General features: G+C 35.7%; 2 protein-coding genes across 3 annotated transcripts in view; both read left to right on the top strand.

Annotated features, from left to right (window-relative positions):
• nin (ninein (GSK3B interacting protein)) overlaps positions 1–8,137 on the top strand; it is a 40,468-nt gene extending 32,331 nt beyond the window's left edge. Inside the window, exons 21-26 of the mRNA XM_056471365.1 lie at positions 46–192; positions 278–445; positions 528–653; positions 2,350–2,445; positions 6,929–7,039; positions 7,150–8,137. Coding sequence (XP_056327340.1) covers positions 46–192; positions 278–445; positions 528–653; positions 2,350–2,445; positions 6,929–7,039; positions 7,150–7,365 — 864 coding nt within the window. The 3' untranslated portion in view covers positions 7,366–8,137. The remainder of the gene's footprint in view (positions 1–45; positions 193–277; positions 446–527; positions 654–2,349; positions 2,446–6,928; positions 7,040–7,149) is intronic.
• Positions 8,138–14,371: 6,234 nt separating this feature from the next.
• The window catches only part of sav1 (salvador family WW domain containing protein 1), a 17,375-nt gene continuing 12,227 nt past the window's right edge, over positions 14,372–19,519 (top strand). The window contains exons 1-3 of one of the 2 annotated variants that reach the window (XM_056470457.1): positions 14,372–14,595; positions 14,762–14,996; positions 16,906–17,364. In XM_056470457.1, coding sequence (XP_056326432.1) covers positions 14,903–14,996; positions 16,906–17,364 — 553 coding nt within the window. In that variant the 5' untranslated portion in view covers positions 14,372–14,595; positions 14,762–14,902. Of the gene's footprint in view, positions 14,679–14,761; positions 14,997–16,905; positions 17,365–19,519 lie in introns of both variants that reach the window. The other variant, XM_056470456.1, reaches the window with a different exon arrangement.

Raw genomic sequence — 19,519 nt, forward strand, 5'->3', positions numbered from 1 at the left:
GTTTTATTTTGTACAAGTGACTCAACACATCCTGCTCTCCTTCAGATCATGTCACTGGACTCCTCTTTACAGACGGTCACACAGCAAAACGCTCGTCTCAAATCTGACCTGCGCATCACACAACAAGAAAGAGATGCCCTCAAACAGGAAGTGATGTCCTTGCACAAACAATTGCAGTCTGCCAATGAGAAGGTGAGTATCAAGGACAGGAGTTTGTGTTATTGCCAGTAAGTGGAGACACTCCAACTTTCTTTCTCTTCCTGTTTCTTCACATCAGCTGCTGGAGGTCTCTGTTGTGTCTGCTGGTCATCAGCAGGGTAGGCGTGTATGGGCGGAGCTATCAGGGCTGATGGAGGCGGAGCATCACTCGCTAACAGAAGAGAACCAGCAACTTAAACGACAGATGAATGAATTGAGCTCAGAGCTGCAGACGTCAAAGGAACAGGTCAGAAGATGTTTACTAAACTCTTCTAGGAGACACAGGATGTGTGCAAGCATTTAGTAATGATGTTGATGTTCCTTTTTAGATCCGCCATCTGGAGGCTTTGAGCGCGAAACAGCGAGGAATTGTGAAAAATGCAGATCAAGAAAAATCTGCCCTAAAGCGTGAAATGGAGGCTCTGCACTCACAGCTGCTGTCAACACGGAACAAGGTTACACAGCATAAATGTTTTACATGCACACATAACACAAACAATCCTGTTAAAGGAACCGTTCACCCAAAAAATGAAAATTTACCTGCCCTCAAATGGTTGGGAAAACAAATACTATACTAAGTCAATGGTTCGAGGTTTTCAACATTTTTCAAAACGTCTTCTTTTGTGTTTAACAAAAGAAAGAAACTCAAATGGGTTTCTGTCAAACATTTTTTGTCAACAGTGTATCATGATATCACAACTAAGCCTGTCACAATAATTAATATATTGACTTATCGCACAACACATGGACATGACCTCAATCATTTTTGGTGATGCAATATAAATGGCCCATACATAACAACAAATCTAGCAACATTTTAGCTGATTATGCAACATCTCTACCTCTATTGGAGGTGTCAGTGTCAGTATGGTTAAAAAGCACTATAGTATTTACTATAAATGACTTTAGTATATTTTCATGTGGGTGTCTGACAACTCAAAATAGATCTGGCAGCAGATATCACAGCCTCTGTTACTTCATACCTTGCACATTTTTGTTATCATTTATTTAGGATATGCGTTTTTTACATTCTGATTCCAATGCCTGATTATAAAATTTTTAAATGACTATAATTAAATTAAATATTCTTAAGAACAAAATGTTATGTGTTCTTTGGAAGAGTGTACTTGCATTGTGATGGTATTATATTGTCATTCTGGCATTTTATAATGAGTGGCACAAAATGGTCTTAAAATGACAATAATATTGTTTTTTGTGCAGTATATCGAACAACAAAAACAGATATCGTGACCGCATAATCACAACACGGTTACTTTGCACCCTAATACAGTGGTCCCCAACCTTTTTATCACCGCAGACCTGTCAACGATTGACAATTTTACCGTAGACCAGGGGTGGAAGAAGGGGTACGTAGATTTTGAGGGGACATCAACCGTTTTCTCAGAGGATGACAAAACAACGTTTTATTTATGGAGAAAATTAAAAAGCACTGCAGTGATTGGGTGTTCTGTGTTTGTCTGAGATAATTAGCCTACAGAAATGTGTTTTATACAAACTAAGAAGCTGATTGGTCAGTTCTTGTCATGTGACTCGTGGCATTCTGAAAAGTTGAGATGTTTTCAAACCTGGGGCACCTGGAAAGCACAAGCACGACGCTCCCAATATGCGTGCACAAGCCGTGCGACTCCATTGGAAATAATGAAGTTGTGCATGGAAGAGATGCGAACGGCCTCTAAAGCCGCCGTCATTTGCGATCTCCAGCAGTTAATCTTTTCTTACACAGACATGCTGGATTCACCTAATTTGTTGCCAAATGGGTTGCGGATCCATTCCTTGGCAGTTTTTGGGTACTTTACTGGGTCTTTTCTTCTTCGCAAAGAAACTTTCCAAAGATGTCTGTTTCTTACTCTTTTTGCTAGCTTATGGGTTAAATTTTGGCCCTCAAGTGACTGAGATATAACTGAAAGAATACAGTAATTTTTCAAAATAAAAGATGGTTCGGACTCTGATAATGAATAAAATGAAAATAAATAATCATTTCTTTTGTGGCCCGGTACCAACTGATCCATGGACTGGTACCGGTCTGCGGCCCGGTTGTTGGGGGACCACTGCCTTGAGACATCTGGCATCACTACACATGCACAGACACTTGTCCCCTCTGAATAACACACTGATACTCTGTTGTCTCAGGCTCAGCTGGCTGCCATTCTGCCCTCATCTCCTCTACATTTGGCAGGAGAACAGAGAGGATCACATCACAGTGATGGCCCAGACTTCAACATACAGGTAACATACACTCCTAGCACACAAGCACCACATTCCTCGTGGCGGGTCACGGTGTGTGTGTATAAATGCTTGTGCAGCTCTCTATGGGAAATATTTAGTGTGCGTCTATTTTATTTTTTTTGGTGAACTGGCCTCGTCTGGTGTCTCTGTTTGTTTGCTTGGTTCAGAAAAACACTTCTGGAAAGCATGTGGGCAGCACTGGGTCTGTTTGCGGTGTAGCATCAATGATAGAGCACCCCCTATAGTGTTAGATGATGCAGAGTGATGCACCAATCGTTCACTGATGGGTAGTGTTAATTGTTTACAACAATGACTTTTTTGCTCCAAACATGCGATTGGAAGTTTAATGAAAAATAACAAAATGAAATTGCAAGCGCAATTGAGCAAAGCTACGATTGTCATGCACATCTTGTCAAGGAAGCATGGTTGTGTGTTCAGTTGTAAATCTCCGCTGCAGGCTAGAGTTTGCTCTCGCGGAAAATCCAAATGTATTCAAGTAAAGAAACCCAGGAATTCTCAAACTGAAAAATAACTGCTTTCAATAATTCAGCATGGCTAATAATACACACAACCACAGAATCATCTCAAAGATGTCAATTTGGACTAAAAATATGTTATTATATGTGAAATTTTCATGTGCAGCATTTACTAAACTGAGCCATTGAGAAGTGATGGAAACTGCTGTCATTATCACAGAATGTTTAACCCCATTATGTTTCAATTCTGAACGTGGTTTTGGGTAGCTTACTAGTGAATTCCGACTTTATGAGAAACTACTAGAACCAGCTTTACTGACCGAATGTGCATGAAATTTCTCTTCTATTAATCGTCTAGCCTTAATGGGAAACCACTGTCTTTAGAAAAGTTTAGGTTAAAGATATTATTTTAGATCAAAACTATTTTTAAATCAACTTTGTATAATGCATAATTAATACCAGAGCTTTATGAAAATGTGTTTTTTCCTACTGTTCTATAAGCACCATTTTATTCAGCCTGTTTGCTTTTTTGGTGTTATGCATTTTATATATTTTATAACTTAAATAGTAATAATATTCTATATATTCATAATATATATATATATATATATATATATATATATATATATATATATATATATATATATATATATATATATATATATATATATATATATATATATATATATATATATATATATAATATAATTATTTTTATTTATTTATTTTATTTTTTATATATATAAAATAAATAAATGTCACTTGGCCCACCCTAAACTACCAAGCTGGAGCCGGGCCTCGTATAGTGTCCTTTCAAAAAGCTGGTGTTTATTTGTATAATACATATTCAGTGAAGAGTATTTGTGTATTATTTCAATCACTACCTGCCCAAGTTAATGTATGTAGTCTGTTGTGTGGATTGTAATTAAAGTAAAATGGGTTTTCTATCATTTTAAATTACAACAGAACGTTAAAACTAATAAAGTGTAAAAAAAAATCGGCCATCAAACAAATTAGGATTGGTGCATCACTAATGACACTCTTGTGTGTCTCTTTATTGCTTGCGAGTTTACTCTGTCACAGCTGTGTGTGTGAGGATATGAGGCGTGTGTGTTTAGTGCTGAGAGTGTGCGTTTTATATAGTGCTGAGAGTGTGTGTGTTTCTCTGCAGGTGTAAGCATCACTATCAGGCATACAAGTTTGGCAACCTGTGATCTTCACCTCCCATTTGACCTCTGACCTTTTCTCTGTGCTCCAATGACCAAACCCTTCCTGATTGAGTCTAGTCAGAGTGGTTGATGTTGATGTAGCTTTGATGTTGATGTAGCTTTGCAGCTGGTAGTGAGCTGAATGTGCCATAAGGTGGCATCACACTGCATGTGCTCTCTGCTGAGAGTTGTGTCTCCTCTGTTGTCCAGATGCTGCCACACATGGACTAGAGCAAGCTAAGATTGTGACTTTTTTTTAATGGCAGTAACGACAGTACAATCTCTGATTATGAATTCATTTTAAAATCTTCGGCCGTTTCAATAAGCAGTGTTGTTATTATTATTTTATTTTTAAGTTTGCGCTGTCACTGTTTTAACATGATATTGCACTTCATCTGTAATTTAAGGATTGTTCTGACTGAGATCAGTTTTATTTTTTTATTTATTTTTATTTAATCATGATCCAGTTCATTGCTTTGTCTACCTCTACATGTTTTCACTGAACATTTTGGCATCACTAATTTATGTTTATTTATTTGAGTTAATTACATTTCCTACTTATCAGCGTGACTTTTTTTATTGGGTATGTTTTACCTGGTTTAAACGTGTAATGTCCCTTTTTAATGTGAATGTGTTTTTTAATATTACCATGAGACCAAATAAAAAATGAAGCAAAATATTTTGCATTAGTGTATTCAATTTATTCTTGAATTTATTCTTTTAAAATGCTTCAGTCTTCATTGTGTTTGATTATACAATTTTGTTTTCATACATTTCATATGGATGAATCGATGTGGATGTTTTGGCTGATCTGATAAATGATAATTCTTTACATTTGGAAGCCGATATCCAATAAATAGGTCAATTAATATAAACCTTCATTTTTAAAGCCAGATTACAGAGAGAAAAAAAAACTTTTCACTGTATTTGCTCATCATTGCTTCCAAAACATGGCTGCAGCAGGTGCAAAGTTACTATTACACCAGAATGAGAGTAGTTCCTAGCCATATCGACCTAGAAAATAGAAACTTTTTGTTTTCATCTTATTACATGATGTAACTAAAGAAGAGTCAATATTTAAATAGGAAAATTATCAAAACCTTTGAGCGAGATGCTAATGGTCTAATCCAACTCAATGATTTATGCTAAGCTAAAAGTGCTTCTGCCAGATCCAGAAATCATTTCAACAGATTCAGAAATGTTAGAACGGTTCTGTTCTACAGAAATGGTAGAACAGTTTAACTCTACTGGAGTAGTAAAATGAGGTTATTTGTATATATATATATATATATATATATATATATATAAAAAAAACATCCTTTAACATGGTATAATTGATGTAAAATACAGAAAAAAACTGACACTGATGAGCATTTTTACAGTTTTGTATAACTGTTTTATGTTTTAATATAAAAATAAAAAGATCCTCTGAAAACAAATATAATATTCTGATTTATAATAATAATAATAATAATTATTATTATTATTATTATTATTATTACTATCAATGTTTAAAAAAAATTTTGTTTGTTTTTTTAAAAATGCTTGAACAGGAAATTATTATTTGTAATAACTTATTTTTATTTAGTTTTTATACACAGTTTTATTCATTCATTTTCTTTTCGGCTTAGTCCTATTAATCTGGGGTCACAACAGCGGAATGAACCGCCAACTCATCCAGCATATGTTTTACATAGCGGATGCCGTTCCAGCTGCAACCAATCAAAGGGGAACACCCATACACACTTATTCACACTCATACACTACGGACAATTTAACTTACCCAATTCACCCATAGCGCATGTCTTTGGACTTGTGGGGGAAACTGGAGCACCCGGAGGAAACCCATGCGAACGCGGGTAGAACATGCAAGCTCTACACAGTATTGCCAACTGACCCAGCCGAGGCTCGAACCAGCGACCTTCTTGCTGTGATGCGACAGCGCTACTTATTGATATTGATATATAAGATATTGCACATATGCATGTCATATTTAAATTATATATTGTACTCCGCTATAATAAATATTATATGAAGGTATAATGGATCTATGTATATATTAATCTGTGCATACAATTATGCAAAGAATAAAATAAATAAAACAACACTTTCACATTTTAACATGTATAACAACAAAGCCAAACAGGTGAGGTTACCATCTCTGTGACAATTATATATTTTTTTGTTCTTTTTTTATAATTATTTTCATCGGATTTTTTACAATAATACAGACACCTAATACATCTTCAAAAGACACGCAAAGAAAAATATCAACACAAAACAATGGAGAGAAAAAAAGGCTCAGATTATTTATATATATATATATATATATATATATATATATATATATATATATATATATATATATATATATATATATATATATATATAACCCAAATATAATGGATCGGAAAGAAGGCTAAAAACATTGCTTATTTTTCAGATAATAATACAGTTACGATATTCCTTTTAGCGTGATCGGGCAAAGACTAGGTTCTAAATAATCCAAATATGGAGTCCAAACTCCAAAATGTTCCAGGGGAATTAACTCAAAAATAGCTGATGAAAAAGTGCATGACCATTATAGTTTACTTCTTTATATATACTTTTTGTATATCAACCACTTTTCCCAGTTCTTCCTGAATGCACTTATTTTCATTTTCAAGATCTATGCAAGTTCTTTCAATAGAAAATTATTCTAAGAGAAAATAACACTTAACTAAATCTGGGAATTTCTACCAAATCAGTTAACCATCTCAATCTGTGACATTTCTGACCATGATCCTTATTGCCAAGCAGGAGCGGGAGGCGGCGCTGTTACAGATGGAGGAGAGAATGAGGGAAGTGGAGATCACACTGCGAAACCTCAAACTGTTACTACAGGAGAAAGTGTCTCAGCTGAAAGAACAGGTACAGAAATACACAAACATCCATCCTCATTTAGCACCGAACGCATTCTTGATCGGACATGTTGAACCACTGCTTCTGGATTGACCGTTCTGTTTTCCCTACGTGTGTAGTTGATCAGAAACAGTGAATCGGATGTGCTGATCAAGGACCTGTATGTGGAGAACGCTCAGCTGCTCAAAGCCCTGGAGAAGACAGAGCAGCGGCAGAAAGTAGCAGAGAAGAAGAATTTCCTTCTGGAGGAGAAGATTTCTAGTCTGAACAAGATTGTTCGTGACCTCGGCCCGTCCCCGTTGACCCCTGCGCCCTACCACTTTACTCGCTCCTGATTACACACTTATATTAAAAGGGATAGTTCACCCAAAAATGAAAATTACCTCATTTATTCTCTCTCGTTTGGCTTTAAAGAACACAGATGCTGATGTTTATCATATAGGCAGGGGTGGATTTAGTGATTTGGGGGCCCTAGCATTGAAACTCAGCACATTCTCTTGCTCTATAAACATGTTTTGTTTTGTTTTTCAGCGGGAACCGCTCACATCTCATGCCTGTGCAGTACAGAAGGAATAATCCACTATTGAAAAAAGCCCCAGGTTTTGAAAAGAAGTAATAAAGTTAAAATCTTAATGGTTATGTACAGATTTCTTATTAATATATTACAATAAAATTTATGGTATATGATTAATTTAGGCTTCTTGGCATTGTTCGGGGCCCCTAATTCCCCAGGGCCCTAAGCGGCTGCTTACCTCGCTTATAGGTTAAGTCCGCCCCTGCCAATAGGAAAGAAATTCTCATGAAAGTCAATGGGTGCCAGCTACCAGCCTTTTTCTCAATATCTTTTTGTGAAGTGTAGGGTGAGTAAATGATGGCAGAGTTTTCATTTTTATGTGAACTTTCCCTTTAATATTCCCCTGTTATGTTGTTTTTAAACATTTAAATCTCCTACAGGTTTACCTTCATCTAAGGTAAAAAAGCACTTTAATATTCTCCTAATACACATTGCAACATCAAATCTGTTTTTCTCTGTGTCTGAAAAGGTTCGTTCAATGATTCATTCTCTCTAAACCCCGCCTTTCTGAGACCCTGCCCTGCTCTGATTGGTCAGATGGCAGCTGACTCAGAGTTAAATTTTTAATAGCACCAATAATGTATGTTGAATCTGTTGTGATTGGTCAACTGGTTACCACATGTATTAGGAAACAAATCCCTGTTTAAATTAAATATACATTTCAGCTCCATGGGGCTTCATCAGCACTTCTAACCACATAACACCAACCAGAAAAACAGAAAACAGTGCTTGAGAGTCAAAGTAAACATTTTCACAGGTAACCAGTGAAGATGATTGAAAATGTCATCTTTGTCTTATGCTAATTTGTGACAAACCTACATCGGTTTGTGTAAGAAGCAAGCGTGACATTACTAACTACTCATTCCACCAGTTCAGAATCAGTTGATTGATCTGGAAGTCAATAATTAATTTATCATGCACTAAATGTTAGACACTACATAAAAGGTAATATAAAAAAGAAAAAAAGATAGTTGGTATTCGAGGTAACTCTTTCTATTATAAAGATTTTGTGTCCAAAAGACACTTCATTGTTTGTAGTGTAAACATGTACTGCTCACACAGATGTAACTTTCAAACTAAGCAGTTTTCTAATGGTCTGTGTTGGGTCCAAAGAACTGCAGATATTCAATAAGGGTTTACTTGTATTACTATGAAAAGTGTGATGCTCAATCTGCTTGTTAAGTGTGACGTCTTGCGAAGCGGCTTCTGGGTCCAAGCGCCATATCAAACTGCATAAGGAGGCTCATCAACTGGTAATAATACTTTCGGAAAAAAAAAAAACAATCGCAATATATATATATATATATATATATATATATATATATCCATGCCTAATATAATATGGCCAGAAAGTGATTTTTTTTTTTATAAATTGTTAAAATATTGATGTATGTGATGCAGCACGTCCAGAGACTGTTGTGTACACCATGACTTTATATAAAATTCACTTTAATGTGTGATGGGACTAAAACAAAAGGTCATAAACAAATATTTTCTTAATTCAACTGAGTAGCGGCTTGGACCCGGAAACCGTATTTCATACGTCAAGACTAGGGTTGCAGATATGGCAACCCTAGTGACCTTCCAGTTAGAATAGCCAATAATCAATCTTTATAGCCACATGGTTCTTCGGAGTTAGTGGTCTGTATGCATTTGCTTGTTTAAGCACCAATACCTGTTGTTTAGGGACTACTGTGTGCCTTGCTGGTTTTGACTGAAGAAATTAAATCACGGAACATCCCATCCTTATGGGGTCATCCTCTGGGATCTGCATTGTGTCCATTGAAACCGCTATAAATGAAATTGCGGTCATGTAATGAAGTACTTGTCAACCTAGAGAACTAACTGGAAATAACATGTTTTAAATGTAATCAGAGCAACAAAAGTAACGGGACTGGAGAATTTGTTGCTGATTTGGAAAATTGATTTGTAATTAGTTTTGAATTTAGTTAATTAGTTTTCAAAATTTCACGATTTCCCAATTCGTTTATATTGAACTTGGTTTTAGACTTTTGTTGCGTCCTAATTCGCATACTTCTACTATGCCCTAAAAGTATGTAGTTTTGGGGAAGGGAAAGTATGTACTTTTGAGTGTGTAACAGAAGAGTATGCAAGCTTTGGGACACACTACATCCTTGTTAACAGATCGTTATGTTGCTTAGTTATGTCCCCTGTTAATCATCTCGACACATCGTCCACATTTCCTTCATATTTAATTTCCTAACGTTATCTTAGGATAATCTCCCATTCACGAGTCTTTCATGCAGAGAAATCTCCTCAGGTCTTTGGATAAATTTGCATTCAGACGTTAATATCCAAACACGTCTTTATATAAGTTCAGTATTGTTGTTGCAGATTAAATATAACACAGAAAACGCGATTTAAATATGTCCCAGTGGGCTAGATATTAACAGTCATACAAACAACTTTACCGAAGCCTCTCTACTTGAAGGTTGGTCTTGCGCATCCATCATGTTTGTAGTTTATTTACACTTTTCACCCGCGTTTGTAGTTCTAATCGAATTCACGTCCAACATGCAATGTATTATGGGAAATATCAGCGGGTAGAGTATGGACGGTTCTACTTTTAATATTTTTACCGTAAATAAAGCATCCGGGAATCTTTGGCATACTCTTTTCAACATACCACAATTTGGGACATACTAATTCTATTTTCAAATACTATTTAGGATGGATAGTATGTGAATTGGAACGCAGCATTTGTTTGGGGCTTTTGCTTGACCACCATGATACTGTGTGGAAAACCTTTTCACCCGTATATTAAACGTTTGATTCCTATTAGAATGAGTGGATTTCACCTTCCAAATACCAATGTGTAAATATGACTGCACATGATTAGGTCATCCTAATGTTGATGTTCTTCTGAAGGACATATTTATAAGAATGTCTAAGCTGCTCTTTATAAAACACAAGAATTCGGTGACCAGGGTGTTCTGAAGCTCCAAAAAAAAAGACAAGAAACACAAGTATTCAAATGAACTGTGCACTATTTACCAAGTCTTTGAAGCCATGCGAAAGCTTTGTGTAATGAACAGATTGAAATGTGAGTTTTTGAGATTTTCCCACTCACTTTATTTCTGAGCGAACCATTGTTTGTTATTACTTTTGAAGTTGGCATGGATTGTATGTTGTAAGTCTTTATTTGTCTATATGTGAATGAAACGAGCTTCTCCAACAAGGCAAATGGATTGGCTTGTTGTTTGCTGTTGCTGAAATCCCAGTTTCAATCCCTAATTTGCTGTCATTACAAAAATACTGCAACATTTCATTAAAAAAAGATGGATAGGAATGGTTCATTTTAATTTGATGGTAACTTTAATGATATTTTGGTTGTGTCTGGACTTCAGTCTGCAGTTGGAAGGTCATCTTAAGTGATGGTGAAATTCCTTAAACCTAGAGAGGCTTGTCCAACAGCTGAGGCCCCAGCATTCTCTCTCTCTCACTCACACACACGCCTATCGCCACATAGTTTTCAATGAAATACAAACAAGGTCAGTGATTCCCTGCTTCTCAGTGAAGGAAATTAAAGGGCAAATGCCACACTGTTTATTCACTGTTTATTCCTGTTTGTTTTAGTGCATTCTACGTCTTTGGGCTTGTTTAGTTCATATAAGTGTTTTTTCGCTTGAGAATCTGCACCAGAAAACATCCCATGACATTACTTTAAGTGCAGAAGATCTGATGTATTTATTTTGTGTACCTATTTTTCATATATATACTGTAATCGTGTATGATGAGCACTGTGAATATGAATAATAGGGGGCATTTTAAAATATTTATGCGGAGTAAAAGAAACCCTGAGATCGGAGACGTCAGCCTCATGGTTACCGCTGTATAATTTGTGTGCGGAGAGGAAAATTGGTAGTTATGATGTTTCATGTCAGGCGTCTCTCAGCGAGTGCAGTTTACCAGCTTTGATGCTTGGGGGGAAAAATGCACAGAGAATTACAGGCATTTAAACATGTCGAAATTGCTCTGAAGTATGTTGTCCTTACATTTTTAGCATTGTAACAAAGCCTTTGGCGAAGCTTAAACTATATATGCTTTACAGTATTTGTCATGTAAATGATGTATTCTTTTAAGTGTTGATTGTATGACATTTGAATGTTAAAGCATAATTGTTTTTATTTTCATTAAAGAATAGTTTTAGCAATCACTGTACATGAGTTTTCCTTTTAAAATTTACTGGTAACAATTTAAAATAATGGTCCATTAGTTAATGTCAGCCAATGTATTTACTTACATGACCCAACAATTCAATACATTTATTACTGTATTTATTCATCTTCTTTAGTTGATGTTATTTAAGTTAAATAGCCCCTTTCACACAGCAATACCGGTAAATATCCTGAAAATATAATATCCAGAATGACTTTACCTGTAAATTCATATAAAGGTTTTCACACAGGCAAGGACGTTTCATAATTTTTCCGGAAAAGACCGTTCACAGATCCATTTCAAAATACCGGTAAATTCTGACATCATTAACCAGAAATGAGCTCTAAACAGCTGCGTTTGTATTTGTAAACATAGAAGGGGTCGGGCTTTTCTTGATGGTTTCACTTTTATTTAAAGCTTTAGCATTCATGTAGCTGCTTTGTGAGACCTCTAAAGGCAGAAATGCCAACCGCAGCCAAATGTTTACACACTTGACTACATTACAAATTATGTGGATGGATAAGTATTGTAAACAACTTATATGAAAACATATGGAGGAACACTTTCACATGTCGAGATTTACATAATATATGTGTGTGTGTGTGTGCTGGGGCTCACCGGCTCCTTCACGTGCACACGCGTCAAGCAACTGAAGCAGAGCTTGAAGGTAAACAAACAGCGGTTTTTCATAAGCATTTTATTGATAATTTTTTACACAGTTGGCATTAAGAAGGAACATGGAAACGTTATCTGACTAACATCTAGCAGCTAAATGTGTACGGAAAAATATTAAAAGGCTTTTATTTTCATAAACAGCGCAGATGTGAATGCGTCTGAGTTTTCTGATTGGCTAAAGTAGACGTCTCACGTCAACGCGTTCTAAGCATGAAGACTCTCTTTCCGGTAATCTTCCGGCTGCGTTCACACAGCGCAGCATTCCGGCAAATTACCGGTGATGTTACAACATCTCTTTCCGGAAAATTGTCGGAATGAATTTACTGGTATTTTCAAAAAGGACCTGTTCACGCATACAGACCTTTCCAGAAAATTGCTGGTAATTTTCCAGAAATGTCTGTATGTGTGAAAGTGGCTTCTCGTTCATGATAACTCCCAGTGCATTGACTAATGTTAACAGGCACAACTTTGGATTTTAATAATGCATTAGTTCATGTTGAAATGTGATTAATAAATGCCGTACAAGATACATTAACTAGTAAATACAAATCCATTAAGTAATGGATCACTATTATAAAGTGTTACCAAGTTATTCTTTAAAGAAAGCACCAAGTTAACACTATTCTTGTAAACTCCTATAAAAATGCATACTTCTGAATTGCTTCTTTATATATGTGAAAGTGTATTTACTAAATTACTAAATCCTCTAGCATTGTTTTGTTTATATAAATATATAGAGAGACCTTTTAAAAAAACTTGAAAATTGTCAATTTTCCTGGATTCATTATAGTGTGTTTGAGTAAAATGCTAATATAATATTTATTCTGTAAGATACAGATGACATTTATTCCAAAGTTAAAATAAATTAATATTTATTTATATTATTAATAATGTAAAAAGTAAGTTAATTAAAATTACTTTGCCAGAATAACAAATGTGTTCATTTGTTAATTAAAATCATAGTTATTGTACCAAATATCTTCTGGAGATTGAAACTTTAGTATATAAAAATAAATATATAAACATGAAAAAAATTCTCTAAATTATATTCATTTATTTTCCTTCGGCTTAGTCACTTTATTTATCAGGGGTCGCCACAGCGGAATGAACCACCAACTTCTTCAGCATATGTTTTACGCAGCGAATGCCCTTTAAGCTGCAACCCAGCACTGGGAAACAACCATACACTCACATACACAACGGCCAATTTAGCTTGTGGGGGAAGCCGGAGCACCCGGAGAAAACCCACACGAACACAGGGAGAACATGCAAACTCCACACAGAAATGCCAACTGACCCAACCAGAGTTCAAACCAGTGGCCTTCTTGCTCTGAGGCGACAGTGCTAACCATTGAGCCACCGTGTTGTCTATTCTAAATAACATTTTTATTTTAAATTTGAAAATAACAAAAGTAATCGGTAGGCTGCAAAATAAACAAAAAATGTGTTTTATTCAAACACATAACTAAATGGTAAATGCACTGGCTTGGCCAGGGGGTCACTTGGTTTTTTCTTTTTTCTTGTTTTTTTTTTTTTCTTGTTTTTTTTTTTTTCCTATATGGGTCACTTGTTTTTTTTCTATAGCTGTATGTATTTAACTTTATTCTCTGAAGGTTAATCAAAAAAAGGTTTGTTCAAAAGAAAATTCGTTCATTTTAAGGGTTTTAGGTCCTATTTTGTACATTTATCTGACAACGCACCACTTGTATCCTTTAAATGAACCTTACATGTTAAATAAACCATCGCATCTGTCCTGTAAACCATAAATATGTGCTAGAAAAAAGTTCGAGTCAAATATTTCCCAGAATGCTTTGCTCCCCGAGGATCTGGCTTACGGCAGATCTGATCTAGGATCAGGTTGTTAAGGTGAGGGAGCGATCCAGAGAGAGTTGATCTAGGATCGAGCGGTTAAAGACACTTATGTGCGCGGTTAAACTGGTATTATTGAAATATGTGGACTCTTTTTAGAGTGACTAATAAAGATTACTAAATCTGACAAAAAAAGTATACTTATTTGAATGAGGGTGGGATCCAAACAACTGACCTGAGATCAGGCTGCTGCGCGGGATCCATTGAGAGCTGATCCGGGATCAGCAGGAGATGTGGAGGGCTGGGTTGGGTTGGACACATTCAGCTGGTAAAAGTTTTCGTGCGCTTTTCTCTGGGTGTTATTTGGTCAGCGCTGGGGGGGAGACTAACGTTAATTAATCGTCGGAAAACGTTCGTAATGTTCGACTAAACACCGAAAACTACCAAACGTCCACTAAACGCAAACTAATGGCCAGTTTTGTGTTTGTTTTCAGACTGTAGCCATGATGACTCCAAATTAGCTATCGGGCTAAACGCTCCGAAATGGACTCGGTTTCGCGTGTCAGTGCCAACCTGGATCCGGATTTCAGGATGAAACCGAAGTCTGATCGGTCCAGAGTCGATTCGGATTAACAATGCTCTCCAGAAAGAAGAGTAAAAACGAAGCGTCCAAACCAGCTGAGGTTCAGGGCAAATATGTGAAGAAAGAAACGTCCCCTCTTCTGAGAAGTGAGTAATTTTAGTCAATCTGCCAAACAAACACTTCAAATATAAAAGAAGCCAATTAAATAATCTGCTGTGTTATATAATTTAGTCATTACGGCGTGTTTGAAATCTGAAACCTCTGAAAATATAACACAATTTTAAGTGCTAGAGCTTTTAATAAGTGTCAGAATTCTCTTTAACAATTAGCTGACACAATGTGTACACAGTCACATACTATCAACCTAGTAGACCTCTATTATTATAGTCTTGTTAATACGTTTTGAATGAATCAAAAGGTAATGTGGCATTGCTCATATTTAATACTGTAATCTAAACTATTTTCACGTTATTAGCCATTATATGTACATAATATTTGGCCATTAGTTAAAAATGTCATACTTTTTTATTTACTTTAAATACAAAGATCCAAAAGTACAATGTTGTTGCTTTACCCAGTTTAAGAAAAGTATTGTTTAAAGAACACCTTAATATTTTGCTAATAATTATTTTTAAACTGATTGAAATCTTCTGAATTCAGGCTTCACACAGTAGTAACATAGTATATTAAACATAATTGTTAAATATGGTAACACTGTCATTGTATTTGTCATCAAATTTTGGATCAAGTTGTCAAAACGGGATAATTGAATGGACAGCATCTCAAGAGAGTCTAATTCAGCAGTCGGTAGTCAAACAGCAAGCTGTCATCAAATGTGTTTTGCATGATGTACAATGTGTTTTGTAGAAATCAGATTATCTTCTTCTACGTTTTATTTTGAAATGTGTTTAAAGTGATGTTTTGAAGACATGGAAAATAATTGTAGTTTAGAAAATCTAAATTCTTAAAAATGGTCATGCATGTTTGTTTAGTATCTTATTATAGACATTTTTAGTGTAATATTATAAATAACTTTATAACTGCGATAGTTGAACAATTGCTTTTATGTTACTCTCAGCCCATCCGAGATGACCTTTAAGTAGACCTTATTTCTCCAGGAAAACATTAAAGAAGATCTTTTGCTGAAAATCATAAAATGCTAATAAAAAATCTTGAGAGTCAAAAAACCGTATACAGACAAAATAAAATGAATACCTTTGGCTTCTGACGATACACTGATGTCTTATGAAGCTGAAATGATCTGCAGTGCAAGAAACTGAACATTATTTAAATGTCTTTAATCCACACAAAGGAAGACATTTAAAAGAATGTCAGGAACAACTTTGAAAGGTAAACACTATGGGTGTAAATATGCTATGAGATCTGTTTAGTTACTGACATTCTTCCGAATACATTCATTTGCAGGCCTGTAGCCAGCCTATTAAAAAGGGTACTTCTTTTTTCTATAAAAGTGGACCTGCAGTTATTCGCCTAATCTTACATTTTAAGAACTAATCTTTGCTGGATCAGCTTGACGGATGGTGATCTTAACAACACTTTTTTGATGCACTAAAAATATTTACTACAATTTAGTTGAGTGCTTACCATACTATTTTACTTCTTTGTATTTATTAACATACTTGGATTTAAACTATAAGTTAATCCAGTTTTATAAATGTTAAAATTAGCAATTAAAAATATTTAAGAAAATATGAAAAAAAAAAATTTAAATACAAATTTATTATCATCCTTCATTTACAAAAAATAATAATTTGGTAAAACTTGTTTTAAAATGAAAAGTGTAGCCCATGGGCAAATAAAAAACGACCAGCTCATTTAACTTTCCAGAATTTGCCCACTTAATTAAAATTATAGTTAAACATTAAAATTGGTCTTAAAGCCTTCTTCTATCTTCTAAAAAACGGGATAAATGAGCTGTAAATGATGGTCAAATGATGAGTAAATGATGACAGATGTTTTATTTTAGAGTGAACTGTCCATTTAAGTATGCATGGATCCGCTTACTCCAGGTTTCCCCCCATTGTTTGTTCTCAGATTTGATGCCCTCATTTATCCGCCATCCAACGTTTCTTCGGCGCGAACCTCCATTAGTGGAGCCGGTTCCGGCCGGTGTGCCTGGTCCTGGTCCATATTCCTCTGGATCTGTTGGTGATGTTAGCGGCCCCAAGAGTTTCCTGCGCAACGCTCCTCCACGGACCCCGCTGGAGGTTTCACGCAGAGAGAGTCACCGTCTGTCTGCCCCGCCACATCTTCACCGTGATTACTCTCCTTCCTCGCCATCCTACATCAGCGATGCCAGTTCAGTAACGGAGAATGGAGACGGCGGCCCATATTACTATCCTCCAGAACCATACTACAACAACCAACCCAGACGAGCGCGCAGACCAGACCACTTTAATGAGAACTACAGATACTATGACCACAATGAACTCAACTTCCCACGAAACCCAGGACAGCCCCAGACGCCTCAGCCACACAGCCGCCCTCCACCTGGTGAGTTACTTTTGATCTGGTGTGCGTTTACACATCACATGCACAGACTTGCACACATTATAATAGACTCTGCATGGAATAACAAACATGATTGTCGCTCTTTACTATAAATACACTGATCTTTGCTGTGTTTATGAGAACATGTGCTGTTTACTGTATGAGATTCTTCAGGTTCCTCTGTCTTAACATAGATTCACTCTCTTTTGTCAGCCAGATAATATTAAAAAAGAGGGATTATATGTCAAATTAGTGGCTCAGTGGAGCACTGTCGCCTCACAGCAAGAAGGTCACTGGTTTGGGTCCAGGCTGGGCCGGTTGGCATTTCTGTGTAGAATTTGCATGTTCTCCTTTTGTTTGCGTGAATTTCCTCCAGGTGCTCTGGTTTCAAAGTCCAAAGTCCAATTCTGGTTCAAAGTCCAATTGGCCATAGTATGTGGGTGAATGTGAGTGTTTATGAGTGTTTCCCGGTACTGGGTTGCAGCTAGAAAGGCATCCGCTACGTAAAACTTATGTCAGAATAGTTGGTGGTTCATTCAGCTGTGGCGACCCATGATAAATAAGGGGCTAAATCAATGGAAAATGAATGAATGAATATATGTAAAATTCAGAGATTGTTTCTGTTAAATATATTGCGCTCTGTTATTTTTTTAAATAACATATCAAGATGAAATGTCTACCAGCATTTTGGGAGTCAAACAAACCATATACAGGGTGAGCAAAATTAACATCTGTGGCTTCTGACAATACGTTGATGTCTTATCAAGCCAAAATGGTTTGCCAGTGCAAAAATCCACCCAAAGGAAGATATTTGAGAGAATGTCAGCAACAAATTGGAAGAATAAATACTATAGGAGTTAGAGCTGCACAATTAATTGAATAAAGATGGCGATCTCGATTCGACCCAACACCCGACCTTAATTTAGCTTTTCTACGATTCAGCCAATTATATTTTCATGGTCAGATAAGAAGCATAAAGGCGGTCGTACAACTCTTCACATTGTTTTCTATACGTTGCTCAGCAACATGAAAACCTCCAAATGGTGTTAAAAGAGTCACATACTGTATTTATAAGGTATAATTCACCCAAAAATGTCATTTATGTCTTCTTGTAATGACGAATTTGTGGCCGTGAAATCACACATGCGCTGACGCACTGTTTACTACCGAGAGGAAGCGCACATGCCTGCCAATGATGTCTACTTTAGTGAACAGAACCTGCATAGGCTGTGAATAACAGGTAATAAAGTTGTAAAAAACGTTCAAGTTTGTTGCAAACTGAACTCAAAGTGACGGCAGCCATGACATGAGTGCACTCAGCAGTCAAAGTGAAACTGAAAACGCGCACATAATTTACATGATCATATCGCATTTTAGAGTTATGATTACGACAAGCATTTAATGTTTTTTTTTCATAGTGAACACAAAGGGTTGTGCATGAAAATAAATGTTTACAGTGTCAGTATAACTACTCTAGCCTATTTAATGTTGAAAATAATGCGAGAGGGAATCTGATAATGAAAAATGTTTCATTTTACCAGTGGAAATAAAGTGGTCTAATAATGTTCTCAGTGACAAATGACAAGCATATGTCTCAAACATAATAATTCTACTTTAGAATTATGAATTATTATATTCTGATGTCATCACTTTACTTTGCATTAACAACCAGGACATATTTAATGTCTTTCCAAGTCTATACAAGATGTAGAACTGTATTTTGTTGTTTTGCCATATGCAATAACAGTAATAATAGCATTCTCATATTAACCTTTATTTTACATCTACAGAATCGTGAGAAAATTGTGATCATTATTTTAAGCAAAAAAATCCTGATTCTCATTTTAGACAGAATCGTGCAGCCCTAATGGGAGTAAATAAGAAATAATTTACCGCATCAATTAAAAAAAGAAACAGTTTCTTTAAAATATATTAAGCTTTTTAAAAAAATAGCAAAATATACACAACAAAAGTGAAAGTGGTAACATCTTTAAAAAAAAAAGCATCAATTCATAGTCACATGCATGTGTTACAGGTCATTAAAGTTGCACTGTTATGACAATCAATCCCTTTTCTTTGCTTGACTTATTTACATTACAGTACAGAATCTTTATCTAGATTATAAGCATGTGTCATGGCAGCTCTCGAGAACTTGTGT

This window comes from Danio aesculapii, chromosome 13 (genome assembly GCF_903798145.1).
Source record: "Danio aesculapii chromosome 13, fDanAes4.1, whole genome shotgun sequence".
NCBI classification, from domain to species: Eukaryota; Metazoa; Chordata; class Actinopteri; order Cypriniformes; family Danionidae; genus Danio; species Danio aesculapii.